The following is a 16,151-nucleotide window of genomic DNA, read 5'->3' as shown; positions in this document are numbered from 1 at the left end:
TACTTTCAGGGGGTGCGGTTAAGATCACAGACCTAGACGGGAATGAGTTTTCTAATCCGACTAACCTAGACCAATTGAAACGGTACTACCCTTAGAAATAGGATAAAACGCATCTCGCGTGACCCACGTGTCGCTCTTACGACACGAAATAAAACGGCCCTTGGCCCGCTAAAAAGCTTATGACATTTCGCTCTTGCTGATGTGAATCGCAAGAGGAAGTCTTAACTTGTACTAGGAAATAGACGAAGGATCCGAATGCACTAGGTGCAACCCCATCAATCCGTATTTTCGTAGCAAGATTTGAATGAAAAGGAAGGGATATTTGTCGTAGCTAGACCTATAGCTACGCCAATGGGTGAATTGTTGGATACTCGTCAAACAATCCGACTTAAACTTAGGATCACGTCCCTCTTTCAAGCAAGGTGCGAAATCGCGTTTCGACCTCTTAAGCCAAACTACTCATGTAACAACAAAAGAAGACAAGACAAGTTTTAGAGAATACTCTCAAGTTTTTACTTCAAATTGGATGATAAACAAATGAGGACTACAAGCCTTATATAGGCCGAAATCCTTGATGCCCAAGGCTAGTCTTTAATGCCTTGTTGTGAATTCTAGGCTATGTAGAAGAACTAGGCAAGACTAAACCAAAAAACTAGGTAAGACCTTTGTAAAAACTAGGCTATGACAAAAACTAGGTGAGCTTATTCCATGCATTTGGTCTTGCCCATTTTTTAGGTCCATCCCTTGCTCCACACGGTTTTACCCGTCCCATTGGCGGGTGATCATGCACTTTTCTCGACTCTTATTCGAACCGATCCATGCTTGGTGACTCGGGTTGTCTTGGTTGCTTGTTTCGAGAATTATTTCATCAAGGTGATTCGTATTCACATCAATTCCTCCCCCTTTGAAAGGAATTTTCCTCAATTCTGCAATCCCATTATCCTCGATGTAAGGAGAGAGGTCACCCACATTGAAAGTGGCGTGGACACCGTAGTCTCCTGGGAGTTCGACCTTGTAGGTATTGTCTCCATACTTCGAAATCACCTTGTAAGGACCTTCTGCGCGTGGCATGAGTTTGTTCTTTCGTTTGCCCGGGAATCGTTCTTTCCTTAGATGTACCCAAACCAAATCTCCTTCCTTGAAAACTCTTGGTGGGCGGGTTTTGTTGGCTCTTTGTTTGTATACCTCATTGACGGACTCAATTCTGCAGCGAACTTGCTCATGTAGTTTAATCATGGATTTTACCTTTTCTTCCGCACTTTTGTGGACTAACTCGCCCTCGGGTAAGGGAATGAGATCGAGTGGTAGGTAGGGATTTATGCCATACACGATCTCAAAAGGAGAGTGCTTCGTTGCGTATGATGGAGACCTGTTGTAGGCAAACTCGGCATGAGCGAGTTTTAGATCCCAATCCTTCTGAGTCTTGTTCACGAAGCCACGTAGTAATACCCCAAGAGTGCGGTTTGTCACTTCCGTTTGACCATCGGTTTGAGGATGGTGAGAGGTACTAAATAATAGTTTGGTACCCACCTTCTTCCACAGAGTGTTCCAAAAATAGCTCAAGAACCTTGAGTCACAATCGGAGACTATCGTCCTTGGGACTCCATGAAGGCGGAGTATTTCTCGAAAGTACAAGTCGGCCACGTTGTTAGCGTCATCTGTCTTGTGACATGCAATAAAATGGGCCATCTTCGAAAATCGATCCACTACGGCCATGATCGCGTCCTTACCCCTTTGGGTTCGTGGTAGAGCAACAATAAAGTCCATGGACACGTCTTTCCATGGTCGGTTAGGGATAGGTAAGGGCGTGTACTCCCCTGGCTTGAAGGTACTCTTTGCAACGTGACAAGTGACATACTTACGAATCACATCTTGCACGTCCTTCAGCATTCGAGGCCAATAGACATGCTCTTTAAGGACCTCCATAGTCTTAGTGGCACCAAAATGTCCACCAAGTCCTCCCCCATGAGCTTCTCGTACCAATAACTCCCGGACTTGATGCTTGGGTACACACAGCTGATTTCCTTTGAAAAGAAATCCATCTTGAGTTATGAACTCGCCTCGGGGTCCTATTTGGCATATCCTAAACATTTCACCAAAGTCGGGATCAGTTTCGTAGTAATCTTTCAAGGTCTCGAATCCAAGTAGGCGAACATCAAGCACGTTCAGTAAAGAGTAGCGTCGGGAAAGAGCGTCGGCCACCACATTGCTTTTGCCATCCTTATATTTCGAAGAGAAATGAAAGGATTGAAGAAATTCAACCCATTTGGCTTGTCTTAAGCTCAACTTCTACGGTCCATTAATGTATTTTAAGGATTCATGGTCCGAATGTAGAATAAAGTGATTTGGGCGAAGATAGTGGCTCCAATGGTTGAGTGCTCTCACTATGGCGTAGAACTCCTTATCATATGTGCAATAATTGAGCTGAGATCCACTTAGCTTCTCGGAAAAATAAGCAATGGGTCGCTTTCCTTGGACCAACACAGCTCCAATTCCAACACCGCTCGCATCACACTCTACCTCGAAGGGTTGAGTAAAATCGGGAAGTGCTAGTATCGGTGCTTCACAAAGCCGTTGGATAATTGTCTCGAAAGCCTTTTGAGCAGCCTCGGTCCATACAAATGTTCCCTTTTTTAAACACTCGGTGATGGGACTTGTGATGGTGCTGAAATCTTTTATGAATCTTCGATAGAACGAAGCAAGTCCTTGGAAAGACCGAACCTCTGTGACGGACTTAGGCGTAGGCCATGACTTAATGGCCTTCGATCTTTGCTTGGTCCACTGAAACTCCATCACTAGAAACCACATAGCCGAGAAATATGACACTCTCGACCAAGAATGAACATTTCTCCTTCTTTCCATATAGCTTTTGTCCTCGGAGAGTTTTGAACACTTTGCGAAGGTGTTTGAAGTGATCTTCTTTGCTTTGACTGTAAACCAAGATATCATCTAAATAAACAACCACAAATTTTTCCAAGAATGGTTTGAGTACCTCATTCATGAACTGCATGAATGTACTCGGAGCGTTGGTTAACCCGAATGGCATGACAGTCCATTCGTATAACCCATGTTTGGTCTTGAATGCTGTTTTCCATTCGTCACCTTCCCGCATTCGTATCTGATGATAGCCACTCCTCAGGTCGATCTTAGAAAAGATCTCGGAGCCATGCAACTCATCAAGCATGTTATCAAGTCTTGGAATCGGGAAACGGTACTTGATAGTTATGTTGTTCACGGCTCGACTATCGATGCACATCAGCCAACTCCCATCCTTTTTCGGGACAAGAAGAATAGGAACGGCACATGGACTCATGCTTTCACGAACATAGCCTCGTTCCATTAGCTCCTCGATTTGCCGTTGCAACTCCTTGGTCTCTGTTGGGTTGCATCGATAGGCTGCTTTGTTAGGTAACGCAGCTCCAGGAATGAGATCGATTTGATGTTCGATCCCGCGAATAGGCGGCAATCCCGGTGGTAAATCTTCAGGGAAAACGTCCTCGAATTCCTTTAAGAGCGCCGCTAGCTGGGCATCCTTGATCCCAACTTTTGGTGCCTCGTCGACCACCATAAGATAGACACAACCACCTTCCTTTAAGACTTCAGCAACTTCTTGCTCACTTGCAAACATGGTCATGCTTGCGGTTCTCCTTTGTGGGGTGCCCAAAGAACGGACAGCACTAGGTGCCATCAGTCTTAGGACAAGCTTCTTACCCTTGTCGACCAATTCATATTCGTTGCTTCGGCCATGGTATATGACATTGCAATCGAATTGCCACGGACGCCCCAAGAGTATGTGGCATACATCCATTGGCACTACGTCACACAAGATATTGTCGTCATAGGAGCCCATTGTTAACGCCACTTTGACTTGTTTGGTGACCTTCACCTTGTTCCCGTCATCAAGCCAATGTAACGCATATGGTTTGGGATGAGGTATGGTATCCAATCCCAACTTGTCCACCATCTTTGTAGAAGCAACATTGGTACAACTCCCTCCATCGATGATTAGGCTACACCACTTGTCCTTCACTTGACACTTGGTATGAAAAATCTGGTTTCTTTGTTCTGTCTCAATTGGTGTGGATTGAGTCTGCAAAGCACGAAGAACTAAAGCACAATCATAGTTAGGAGCGTCATAAGTTTCGACATCTCTATCGCTCCCCTCCACTTCTCTTTCTTCGAAGTTGAACACATCACCCAATCATTCTTCTTCATCATACAACTCGTCTCGAACGACAATAGCTTCCCTTAGTGCAATGTTTATCTTATTTGGGCACGCATTCTGAAAATGCTCAAATCCTTGGCATTTAAAACACCGTACTCTAGATAAACTTGTCTCCTTAGGAACGGGTATCTTGGGAGCGGACTCAGGGGTGGAAATCGTCTTAGGTGTAGTCTCAACTGTACGACTACTCGGACTTCCCCTTGATTGTCCTTCGCTCCTCCAGCTTCGACTACCCTCACCATGAGTTGGGTTGAGCTTGGTCTTCCCTTGAGCTTCAACCTTGAGACATATATTACACAAGGAGTCGAAGTCAGCGTAAGATTGTAATTCAACTGAATTGGCTATGTTACGATTTAGTCCACGAAGGAATCGAGCCATCTTTAAGTCTTCACTTTCCTCTAATCCTCCCATCAAAGTAAGATTTTCAAACTCATTTATGTAATCTGAGACACTGCTCCTCTCTTAAGAGAACTCAACAATCTTGCGATACGTCGTGAGCCTATACGTGGCTGGGACGTATCTCTTGCGTAGCTTCCTTTTGAGAGATTCCCAAGAGGATATCTTTTCCTTTCCTGCCCGGGCACGTTTTACCTTAAAGTCTTCATACCATAGGGAGGCTCCACGACTTAGTCGTAGAATGGCGTACTTGCAACACTTCTCGTCATCCAGGTCCTTGAACTCAAACATCCGTTCAATTTTCCTCTCCCATTCGAGGTAATCCTCGGGATCCGTGCCTCCCACAAACTCGGGTAGTTCACTTACTTTGAATTCTTCTCGACTTTGTTCACCTCGACGTGGTGTTCTACGTGGGCTAAGTTCCGAAAGATTTTGTAGTGCTTCTATAAGACTTTGAAGGAGATTAGGATTATCGGGATCCATATCGACTTTTTTTTTTTTGATGAACAGTACCGGACGTGAACAGTAACCTTTTTTTTGTGAAGAAATCAAGACCCCTGGATCGTCTCGATTAATGGAAATCAAGAGCCGAAGCTCTGATACCACAATTGATGTGAATCGCAAGCGGAAGTCTTAACTTGTACTAGCAAATAGACGAAGGATCCGAATGCACTAGGTGCAACCCGATCAATCCGTATATTCGTAGCGAGATTTGAATGAAAAGGAAGGGATATTTGTCGTAGCTAGACCTATAGCTATGCCAATGGGTGAATTGTTTGATACCCGTCAAACAATCCGACTTAAACTTAGGATCACGTCCCTCGTTCAAGCAAGGTGCGAAATCGCGTTTCGACCTCTTAAGCCAAACTACTCGTGTAACAACACAAGAAGACAAGACAAGTTTTAGAGAATACTCTCAAGTTTTTACTTCAAATTGGATGATAAACAAATGAGGACTACAAGCCTTATATAGGCCGAAATCCTTGATGCCCAAGGCTAGTCTTTAATGCCTTATTGTGAATTCTAGGCTATGTGGAAGAACTAGGCAAGACTAAACAAAAAAACTAGGTAAGACCTTTGTAAAAACTAGGCTATGACAAAAACTAGGTGAGCTTATTCCATGCATTTGGTCTTGCCCATTTTCGAGGTCCATCCCTTGCTCCACACGGTTTTACCCGTCCCATTGGCGGGTGATCATGTACTTTTCTCGACTCTTATTCGAACCGATCCATGCTTGTGACTTGGGTTGTCTTGGTTGCTTGTTTCGAGAATTATTTCATCATATCACTTGCGTTTTGACATCCTCATATCGTCATCAAATTATATTGCATTTTCTTAGGAGTAAGTAAAGCACACGCTTATTTTTCTAAGTTCATTACAAGCTCTTGCTTCGAACATTTATTCTTTTACATTTTTCGAACTACGCACGGGGTTTGATTTCATTTTTCCTAATGAATACGTAGGCAATCCCTTACAGGATACAACCCGTCATTTCAAGATGTAAATTGACGGACATTTGCATGTTGCATTTGAAATTCAACAAGAATAAATAAAGAAAATTTGTGAAAGTTTCTTAACTAATAAATCATTTATTCACCATTCCTTAAATAATAGTAATACGCCAAATACATATAAATTTAAAATGCTGAAAATTAAAATGCTAGGCTAGGATTCTAAAAACCCCGCCATTTATTACGACTCATAATAATAAATAATACTATAAAAATGACTAAGGCTACTCTTCCATTTTCCCCTTCCCTTTGTCGCCTTTGTCAAATTCCTTGTCTCGACCACGAGCGGGACGCTCTTGCGTTATTTCCGGCCTAATAACCAATGGTCGTTCTCGCGGTCTAGCTTTCCCATTTCGATCCACCACCATCTTTTTGGCATGAGCATTCTTTGGTTTCTTTGACGGATAGACGACCCGATATATGGCCTATTCTTCCTCCTCAGTTAAGTACTTTTTGTTCTCGTTCGCCACTTCGCAGATCTTATAGTCTACGGGCTCGTGTTTCCTCAGCTTTTCACGCTTCTCAGGGGTGCTAGTGCATACTCTTCAATTTTTTTCCCAATAGTTGCATACTCGAGTGAAGTCCACCATGTATAGCCTCGTTCTCATCGCAATTGATCAGGAGCGATATCCTGTCACGTCAACTGGGGGCTCGATCAACCACAGCCTTTCCATCAGCCAGATCTGCAAAAGGGGACGGGAGCTAGTATCCCAAGACCGGTCGAAAAAAAAACGGAAATATAAAAAACGGCTGAATATTACCAGGAAACAGGTTATTACCTGTAAAATAATAGGACTCCCAAGATAGGGATGCTCACGATTCGCCTTCCTGTTGTCCAATCCTAGAATGGTCTCGCCTAGAACTAAGCATGTTGGCCTCCTGCGCAGTTCCATTTGTTCCACTATGCCTAAGAATCGAGGGTCACCCCTCATCTCTTTGTTCACATGCCCTCGCAAGACATAGCAGTGAAGAAGGAAAAATCTATAAGCTTTGCGCCTCGCCACATGAGAGATAGTAAGGTTCCTCCCTATTTATAAATCGATCGACAAATTCAAACATGCGGACACCTTTTGAGGTCTTGCGGTCTACCTCAGCCTTGGTCAATCCAAGCAAATCCCTAAATTTATTTTTATAGCCTTGAGAGCTAGGGGTATAGCCGGAACACTTTCTGCATCCCATCCTCCAAGTGCGGCAATTTCTTCAGGAAAGGGACAAATTTCGCCTCCCGGAAAGGCAAATACATGAAAATTCAGGTCCCAATATTCAAGACAAGCATCCAAAAAGGGCCTAATTACTTCACCAGTTTCAAACTTATGATTGATCCTAAGTTAAAAGCACCCATGTCATATTTCTCCACGTTCGTAAATTCATTCGTCCACTCCTTAATGCGATTTTCAAAGGCATCCATATTTTGTTGGAAAACTTTGAGAGGATATATAAGGTTTTATGTAAAAGACGAAGTCAAGGAAGAAAGAATTGTGATTAGAAGCTCAACCGAGGTCTCTATTTATACTATTCGATGTTTCCTAATTTTCGTTGAGAGAGACAAAGTGGAGAAAAGACGCAGCATTCTTCGCGCCTCTTCCCAGTTCTCTTCCTCGTTTGATGTACGTAGGATCTTTCCTAATTTGTTTTAGTTAAAGTTTCCTATTGCTATCAATATATATATATATATATATATATATATATATATATATATATATATATATATATTAATAAAGGAAGCTTTTTTCGAGCGATTATAGAGTCTCCACCTTTTGTAAAGTAACTAAATTATTTAAAAATAAAGAAGATAAGAATAAATCTAACTTATAATAATATTTAAAAATAAAGAGGATAAGAGATTGAAGGAAGAATTTGATATTGAAGTAGTTTTATTTAGAATATTATGCACAACCGCTTATACAAGACCTATTTCACCAGGACACTACTACCTCTGTATAAGTAATTTAATTGTACCAAATTCCACTATAAATATTAGAAATTAGAAATTATATAGCTAATCTTTATATAATCGATTCCTTTAACTTTTCTTATTGTAAAAACCTACGTTGTTCTGCCCCATCCCCTCTCCCATTCCCCACTAATTTTTCTGGTGGTTGACTAATAAGTTTCTCTAATACACTTTTTTTCCTTATCCATGCAGGCATTATTGATATAGTCGGGGGTGATATGATAAAAGATGTATTATATTTATGAAGTTGATAATGAAGGTATATCTACTGGATGCTAATTTTGTTGTTTGATTATCGTAGTGGCAAACAATCTGTTCAAATCGTGTTTTTTATATGCATGTAGCTTTTGACTCAGAATTAACACAGTGTCATACAAGAGACATATAGTTTGATTCTGGGATGGGAATTTGTATGAACTCTCTTTAGGTTGATTGTGTTCTTATATTAAAAACAATTGTGTAACAAGACCTTACACAAATTTATTGTAAAACATATTCCTTTAATAAGTATCTACTATAGTATGGTAATGTTGTCTTACAATGAAAACTCGTGCTGTCGTGACCTATATTGAAAACGAGATTGGAAAAAGTACGTCAAAAGGTATTATGGACTTATGGTTCATTCAAAATTATTGTACAATTCATCATCACCAATATACTATATTTAATTTCTACGTAACATGCTACATGTTTATAATTTTCCCGATCTAGCTATGTTATTATATCAACCGTCGTACGTACTCGATCACCAATATGCATTTCCAAAAATTATGAGATAAAAAGTCACTCCCAGAATAATTCAATCTAGACGATAGAATCAAACGAGTGGTGAGACAAGTAATTTAGATTTTGAGCCAAATATAAGTGACATATAATATTTTATAGATGAAACATGACAAACATAGAAAACAAGTTCAATGAGTGGGTTTTATTGAGATTTCAAGATTTCAAGATGGGGATTCGATGATGAATAGGGGCCAGTTAGTTTTCTAATTATGGAGGGATCAAAAATAGATAATTCTTCTCAATTTTTTTTAAAGTAGGTTATTATTACAGTAGTTATAGTTGTCAATTAATTCAGTTCAATTTCAGATAGTGCTATTCACTCAATTAATTCAGTTCAGTTTTAGATAGTTCTATTCACTTCGGTTAGGCAGGTCTCATAATCATTTTTTTTTTGTCTAAACCATCCGGTAATCCGAATCACATTGGGCCGACTAATCCAGATTTCGGGGCGTGTCCAAGGATTACGGTATTTAAACCCCTTCCAATTGCAGTTGTGGGGGATCGATCCGCAAACCTCCCTACCAAGGGTAGCCCCATGCTACCACTGCGTCAACCAACGATTGGTAGGTCTCTTAAACATATTAAGTTAAGTTAAATTCAATTATGCGGTATTAAGTTCAATTCAAGTCGATTAAATTTCAATTTAACTCGCTTTTAAGTTCACTTAACTCCGTTAAGTAAGGGTTAACAAGTTCGTTTCACTTAAGTTCAAATCAATAACGCTAAAATTTGGTTGCCGAAGAATCAAAATTCAAGACTATTTACATGCACACGCTCAACCAATTTGTCAAATATCGAAGATAGTGTTTGATTTTTTGTATTTTAATTGATCCAGTGCTATTTGGTAAAATTGTTCGATTTGTTTGAATACGTAAGAACAATAATATGAAAAATGTAGCAATAAATAGGGGATACGATAAATTAATTTCAAAGAAAGCGCTTGAAAAAAATTAGGTTTTTACTACTCCCTCTATCTCAGCAAAGGGAGTAGAATTTCAGACTAAAAACTTCACGATTTTATAATGATAATGACTACATTATCCACTATAAAAAACAAATAGGGAAGGGCGGTTCCGTTAGGGATAAGTAGAAGGAAGCGGATATGGGGAAGACAACAGGGAATTCAAGGAGGAGAGGTGAGAAGATGAACGTACATAGGTGCAAATTGATGGAGTTGAGTGAAGTACTAAAGAGATTTGGCATTTAAGTCAAATTCACAAAATAAAATAATGTATAACTATAGTAAAATCGAATTGATGGAGTTAAGTGAAGTACTAACGAGATTTGGCATTTAAGTCAAATTGACAAAATAAAATAATGTATAACTATAATAAAATCGAGGATAAAAAAATATTTATTCTTTTGTAAGGTAGTCTATCATAGAAGTTGCATAGAATGGATTTAATAACACAATTATTATAAACCATTTAAATTAAAATGTAAGTTATAAAAATAACTCTTTTCTAAATTTCGGTTATACAATAATTTGTAATCTTCTAATTGATCTTTACTAAAATTCTGAAGATAAAGCTAGAGCATAATAAATTATACAGTTCATAGACTATAAATGCGAGGTAGTACTCTTATTGTTTATTTTTGAGTTTTATTTTAAAGTTTTTGAGTTTTGCTTTAGTATAAAGTTTTTGAGCACATTTATTAAAACATTACACTAAAAAAATATAATATTGCTCAAAAACTATATTTATAAATGGTAATATGCTCAAAAAAATGTGTATATGCTCAAAAATTACAAGGTCTGAGGTACTACCTCAGATGCGTAATCCTTTTTCTCTAAATTATAGGATAGGTTTGCAGTTAGTTTATCAGAATTAACATATATAGTTTATTTAAATAAATCCTAAAAAACATGTTTTAGTTACTACATCATACAATAAGAGCACTACGATTAGGCCCGTGCATCGCACGGGCATTAAATCTAGTATATACTTAAAAGAGGAACTTTTGAAGCGATTTCATTGGCTATTATTTTCGAGCGATTTCATTGGCTACCGCTTTTATTCAATAAATTAGATAGTTTATAAAATATATTATATCTCTAATAATGACAACTAAGGGCTCGCTTGGAATGAGAGTAATTATTAAGGGAGTAATAGAGCTAAAATGAACTAAAAAATGGAGGGAATGGATGAGAATGGGAGATAGAAATGGGGAAATATAGTGTGATAGTTCCTCCATTAGGGGAGTAATAATTACTTGAGGGGGAGGTAGGTAACAATTACCCCCCTAATGGAGGAACTATTACACTATATTTCCCCATTTTTATCTCCTATCCCCATCCATTCCCTCCATTTTTTAGTTCATTTTAGCTCTATTACTCCCTTAATAATTACTTTCATTCCAAGCGAGCCCTAAGAAGTTACATCTCTAAAGACGATTAAGAAGTTCTATAACACAAAGCATATGAATCTCACCTTATAAATATTATGCAATATATTAAATTTAAAAGAGATCCCTATGTTCGTTCTATCTCATCACGAACATACTAAGGCTTTGATATGTGTGCACGTTTATAATCACCTTCATCATTAGTGAGTTTTATGATCATAATTACGAGTAATTAATTATAGTCATCATCCCACCATATATTTCTATATTTATTACATTGTTAATTATTGATTGTGATAATTTTCTCCCATTAATGCCCATCAACGTATGAGATCAAGCTAATAAACAAGATAAAAGAAGATGGTTAGAGTCATCGGACTAATCACCAATTTTCATTATTGTATTGGCGTATATAGCTTTGGATGTTGCTCCCTCTGTTTCAATTTAGATCATTATTTAAAGTTCATAATTACTTTTATTAGATAAAGTATAAGTATATAGCGTATTTTGCGTTGATTAAAGTGACCTACATGGTTCTTCGAGTCTACTTTGATGGATAAATTTGCCATATACATAGTTTTTATCTCCCAAGACTGATTTTTGAGCATGAACTCCCAACTTATTTGGGGCTACATAAGATATAGGGTTTTACCCAAGCAATATTTGCGTATTATCGTTCTACATAAATGCCCTCCGCTATTGTAAGATTGATTGTTACTTTACTCAACTACCCGTGTAAAGTCCAAGTTTTGTAAATCACTTAAGATAAAATATAGATATAAGTTAATTGTAGAGAAATAAAAATATAAGTTAATTATGGAAAAATTAATTATCTTAAAAGATAATGTAAATTACAATCAATCAATCAATCAATCTATATATATAAAGCAGAAACTTTTCAACCGATATTAGAGAGTCCAACTTTTTTAGAAAACGTAATATTAAAAAAAAAAATATTTGAGTTTAATAAGTAGGAAATCTAATATAAGTATGAAAAACTAAACAATTGAAGGAAGAAATCTGAATAAGTAGGAAAACTAATGCACGTATTAAATCCTAATCCAACTAAACACAATGATACGTAAAAGCTAAACGATTGTTTTATTGTCCTACTCTGATTGGATTTAGGGCGATTCTATTACACTATATAAGCTCATTGAATTGATGTTTTCATAGCCATCAAAATAGTGTTTAGAAATCTCTCTCATACAATCTTATTCCAGCTTTCGTATAAAGAACATGGCAACTTCAAGGTACTTTCCGAATCTTATATTGATTATTGTTATAATATTCATGATTTTTCAATCTATCCTCTAAACGGTTTCTACGTCCCTACCCTCAGGTCTTATTCACTCATCAATGAGCTAAATTCATCCAAAAACGAGTGGAAAATCAAGATCCGCGTTTCGAGATTATGGGAAGTTCTAAACTTCAGAAAAAATAATAGTTTAATATGCGTCGATATGGTTCTTATTGATGAGGAGGTAATTTATTTAGATAATTACGTAACCCATCTTACTTACTTTTTATAAATTATATATTGTTATGGTTCTTATTGACGAGTATATATTTTGTTCCGATATTCACGTGTTTATTGTTATTGTTCGTCTAATATAGAGAAATTATATCCACGCTACTATCGAAAGCAGCTTATGGCGATTCTATCGTACCAAAATCGTTGAAGGAAGTATTTGTCTACTAGAGAATTTTAAGGTTCAGCCAAACAAAGAAAATTACCGCGTCGTGAGCGATAACAAAATCATGATATCTTTTATTTATGAAACTCATGTCAAGGTCATCAAGAATGATATTGCACCTATTCCCCATCACAAGTTTGATTTTATGCACTTTCATAAGTTGGAGACTCGCCGTCAAAAAGATTTCGTACTATCCGGTATGAACATCATATTAAATTTTTACTCTTAGATAATACTCGGTATATTGCAGTATATTCTGAACATATTATTAACTTTTTTAATTGTTGGCCCAGATGTCATTGGCGTCCTTGTGAACGAACATGGGGAAAACAAGGATATCACCCTCGAGATTGAAGACAGGAGGTATGGATATAATTACTAATCTTATTTCAGTGAGGTTATATCTCTTATGCATATAGATAATCGATTTACTACCATTATAGCAAACAACGCCTCAAAGTAAAATTATGGAATCAATGCACTCAAGACTATTTCAAACAAAAAAAAACAACTGGAAGCAAATGGGTGCAAACTATTTATAATAGTCGTTACATCTACAAGGGTTAAAGGTCCAAATGCCGATAAGATATTATTTTAATTATGCACAAAGTTTCATTCTACAGCCATTAGACTTGTGGTTTTTATAATACCTTTCATTGCAGCTAACCTTCGGGTAGAGACATCTCTGTCAACCAAAGTCTATGTCAATCTTGAAATTCCCGAGGTCAACGAATTTCTTACTATATGCAGGTAATTTTTCATTCTAGACCAAGCATCTGGACCAGTTCTTTTATACTTACAAATTTAGATCTCACTCTATTTGATATATTAACATGATATCTCATTCAATCACAGTGAGAGACAAGATGAAATTATTGTTGGCAAGGTCAAATTACAAAAACGCGGAGTATTAGATCATGACGATCTTCTTGGTAACAAAAAGGATATTTTGGCTATAGTAAATGGTTGCAAAATACCCTACAAAACGGTATACTTCTTGCTCACTTAAATGTATCACTGCATCTCTTATTATTTAACCTTTAACGTTTTATGCGTCAAATCTGCAGGATCTTTCTTGCTACTGCATCGCGGAAGTCGAGAAGGTACTTAGTGACTTACCGTGGCACTACCCTTCATGTCCAGTCTGTAACAAAAAAGTAAACACGAGAATTAGCGACTTCTACTGCCACTACTGTGAGAAAGGACTTGAGAATCCGAAACTTATGTAAGATCAATCGTTATCATCTTGGTGGTTATTATTAATCGGTAAACAATTTATAGTACACCCATCAATAATCTTTTTTCTCTTTTATCTGTAGGTATCGCTTGGAATTATTAGTTAAAGATGAGACCGATTCAACCACCCTCATAATCTTTAATGATGAAGCAAAAAGAATAATCGGCCAGGAAGCAAGTACCTTATATGACTCTCACACAAACGAGGTAATAGTTTTTCTTCTTTTATACTGTTCTTCAACAATATTGATATTTAAAATTTCCTTTTATTCAGCTAACAAAATCCTATACTATGTAACTTTGCTTGACTGGACAGGATACATGCGATGACGACAACAATGACAAAGTTCCTAGCTTAATTCGAAACACATTTGAGAATAAAAAATTTGTTTTCAAGCTAAAGATTACCGAATATAATCATAAAGTCAAGTACAAGCAAACGTTCACAGCCACAAATATCTTTGATGACGGTTCTCATGAGGTTTGCCATACGACCATACTATATTACCATATTCTTCTTTTACTATATTGATTATAATAATACCTACATAAGAAACAATGACTACTTAGATCACAGGTAGAACCCACTACAAAATCGAAAACTGTGGGGAAGAGACCGCTTGTTATTGCAGAAGAAGTTGTAAACAAATCAAGAGCAATTCCTGTGGTAAACAAACCAATTGTCATTTCAGAAAGAACCGAAGATGAAGTAAGAGCAGAGACCATGGAAAAAAGACGGCGTTTGATTTCAGAAAACAATGACGATATTCGAACAGATAGAGCAAGAGCAATAGCTATGGGAAAGAGGCCACTTTTGTGTTCTGATGAAAGTGATGAAAGTAACGATGATGATTGAAAGTGATGAACAACTAAGAATATTCGTCGTCTAGACTATTAGTTTAATTACTGTTTTAACTCAAGCAACTTTTTTAGCATCTAATTTTTATGTCTGATTTATTATTACCGTATTTATAGATATATAATACAAACATATATTTGTTCTTTTACATTTGCTATTTATGGAGTATGATTGTGATGTGGTTTTATCGACGACCTTTGTTAAGAAGTATTTTGTTCTTTTACATGTCGACAATCAGCAACACCACATTTATGAACACCATACATATGCATACTTGAGTCCCTCAACATTTGCATACATTTGCAGCAGGCTATAGTGAAGAGACTTAATGAGGACGCGATACATCCAATTGATAAAAGGATCAAGCTTCCCCTGAAGGTAAGTGTTGAACCATATAGGATATATGTTTATGTTTTGATGATGTCAAGAGTGCTTTATATTTTATATACTCGTTGCGCGTAATTGTTTGTTTAGTCTCTTAGATTGGGCTTACTAATCGCAAGCATTAAAGAATTGTGACGGAAGTATACAAGAACATATCATGATCATGCCCTCAATCAAGGATCAAGATATTAAAGATAATGGAAGAATTGTTCAAGCATTCATGAGAAGATGAAGCTCAATTAAAGATTGATCAAGCTTGGATAATGAAGTAGCCTACACTCGAAGATCTCCTAACGAAGATTAGAATAGCGTAGGTGATTATCTCGTAATGGTAACGTAAGAATGCGCTTCTTTGATTGGTAAAGTTATAGCTTCACAGCCATAACATTACTTGTTAAAGAGCTCAATGTTATAGCTCTTCTACTATAACATTGAGATGTGAAGTTTATAAAACACACGACAAAATAGTTTTTAAATTGTTTTTGGAAAACCGTTTTAAATGTTTTAGTAAAAGTATTTATTTTACAAGGGAGCTTATTTTAATATTGAGTATGGTTCTACTATGAGCTTATAATTAGTAATTATGATTGAATCAACTTATGAGTTGAGACATCTTGCTAATTAGGGTTTCTAGTTTCTACATACTCTATAATACCCTAAACCTAATTTATCTTACCTAGGGTTTCGTGAAAGAGGAATGGGCTTATGAGTCGTTTCTTTCTCTTACACGATGACTCTTTGTACAAGTTAGGGTTTT

The 16,151-nt window shown here is 37.2% G+C and overlaps 1 protein-coding gene across 1 annotated transcript; it reads left to right on the top strand.

Moving 5' to 3' along the window:
* The first annotated feature begins 12,457 nt into the window (after positions 1–12,457).
* On the top strand, positions 12,458–15,007 carry LOC141631388 (replication protein A 70 kDa DNA-binding subunit B-like). The gene is made up of 9 exons (XM_074444066.1): positions 12,458–12,471; positions 12,561–12,702; positions 12,836–13,112; positions 13,209–13,278; positions 13,771–13,903; positions 13,983–14,140; positions 14,235–14,358; positions 14,468–14,632; positions 14,729–15,007. The coding sequence occupies exons 1-9, from the start codon at positions 12,458–12,460 to the stop codon at positions 15,005–15,007; spliced, it is 1,362 nt and encodes a 453-aa protein (XP_074300167.1).
* The last annotated feature ends 1,144 nt before the right edge of the window (positions 15,008–16,151 follow it).

The sequence above is a fragment of the Silene latifolia genome, chromosome Y (genome assembly GCF_048544455.1).
Source record: "Silene latifolia isolate original U9 population chromosome Y, ASM4854445v1, whole genome shotgun sequence".
Taxonomy (NCBI): Eukaryota; Viridiplantae; Streptophyta; class Magnoliopsida; order Caryophyllales; family Caryophyllaceae; genus Silene; species Silene latifolia.
Note: the sequence above shows the minus strand (reverse complement) of the source record. Positions and strands in the feature narration are given on the sequence as shown.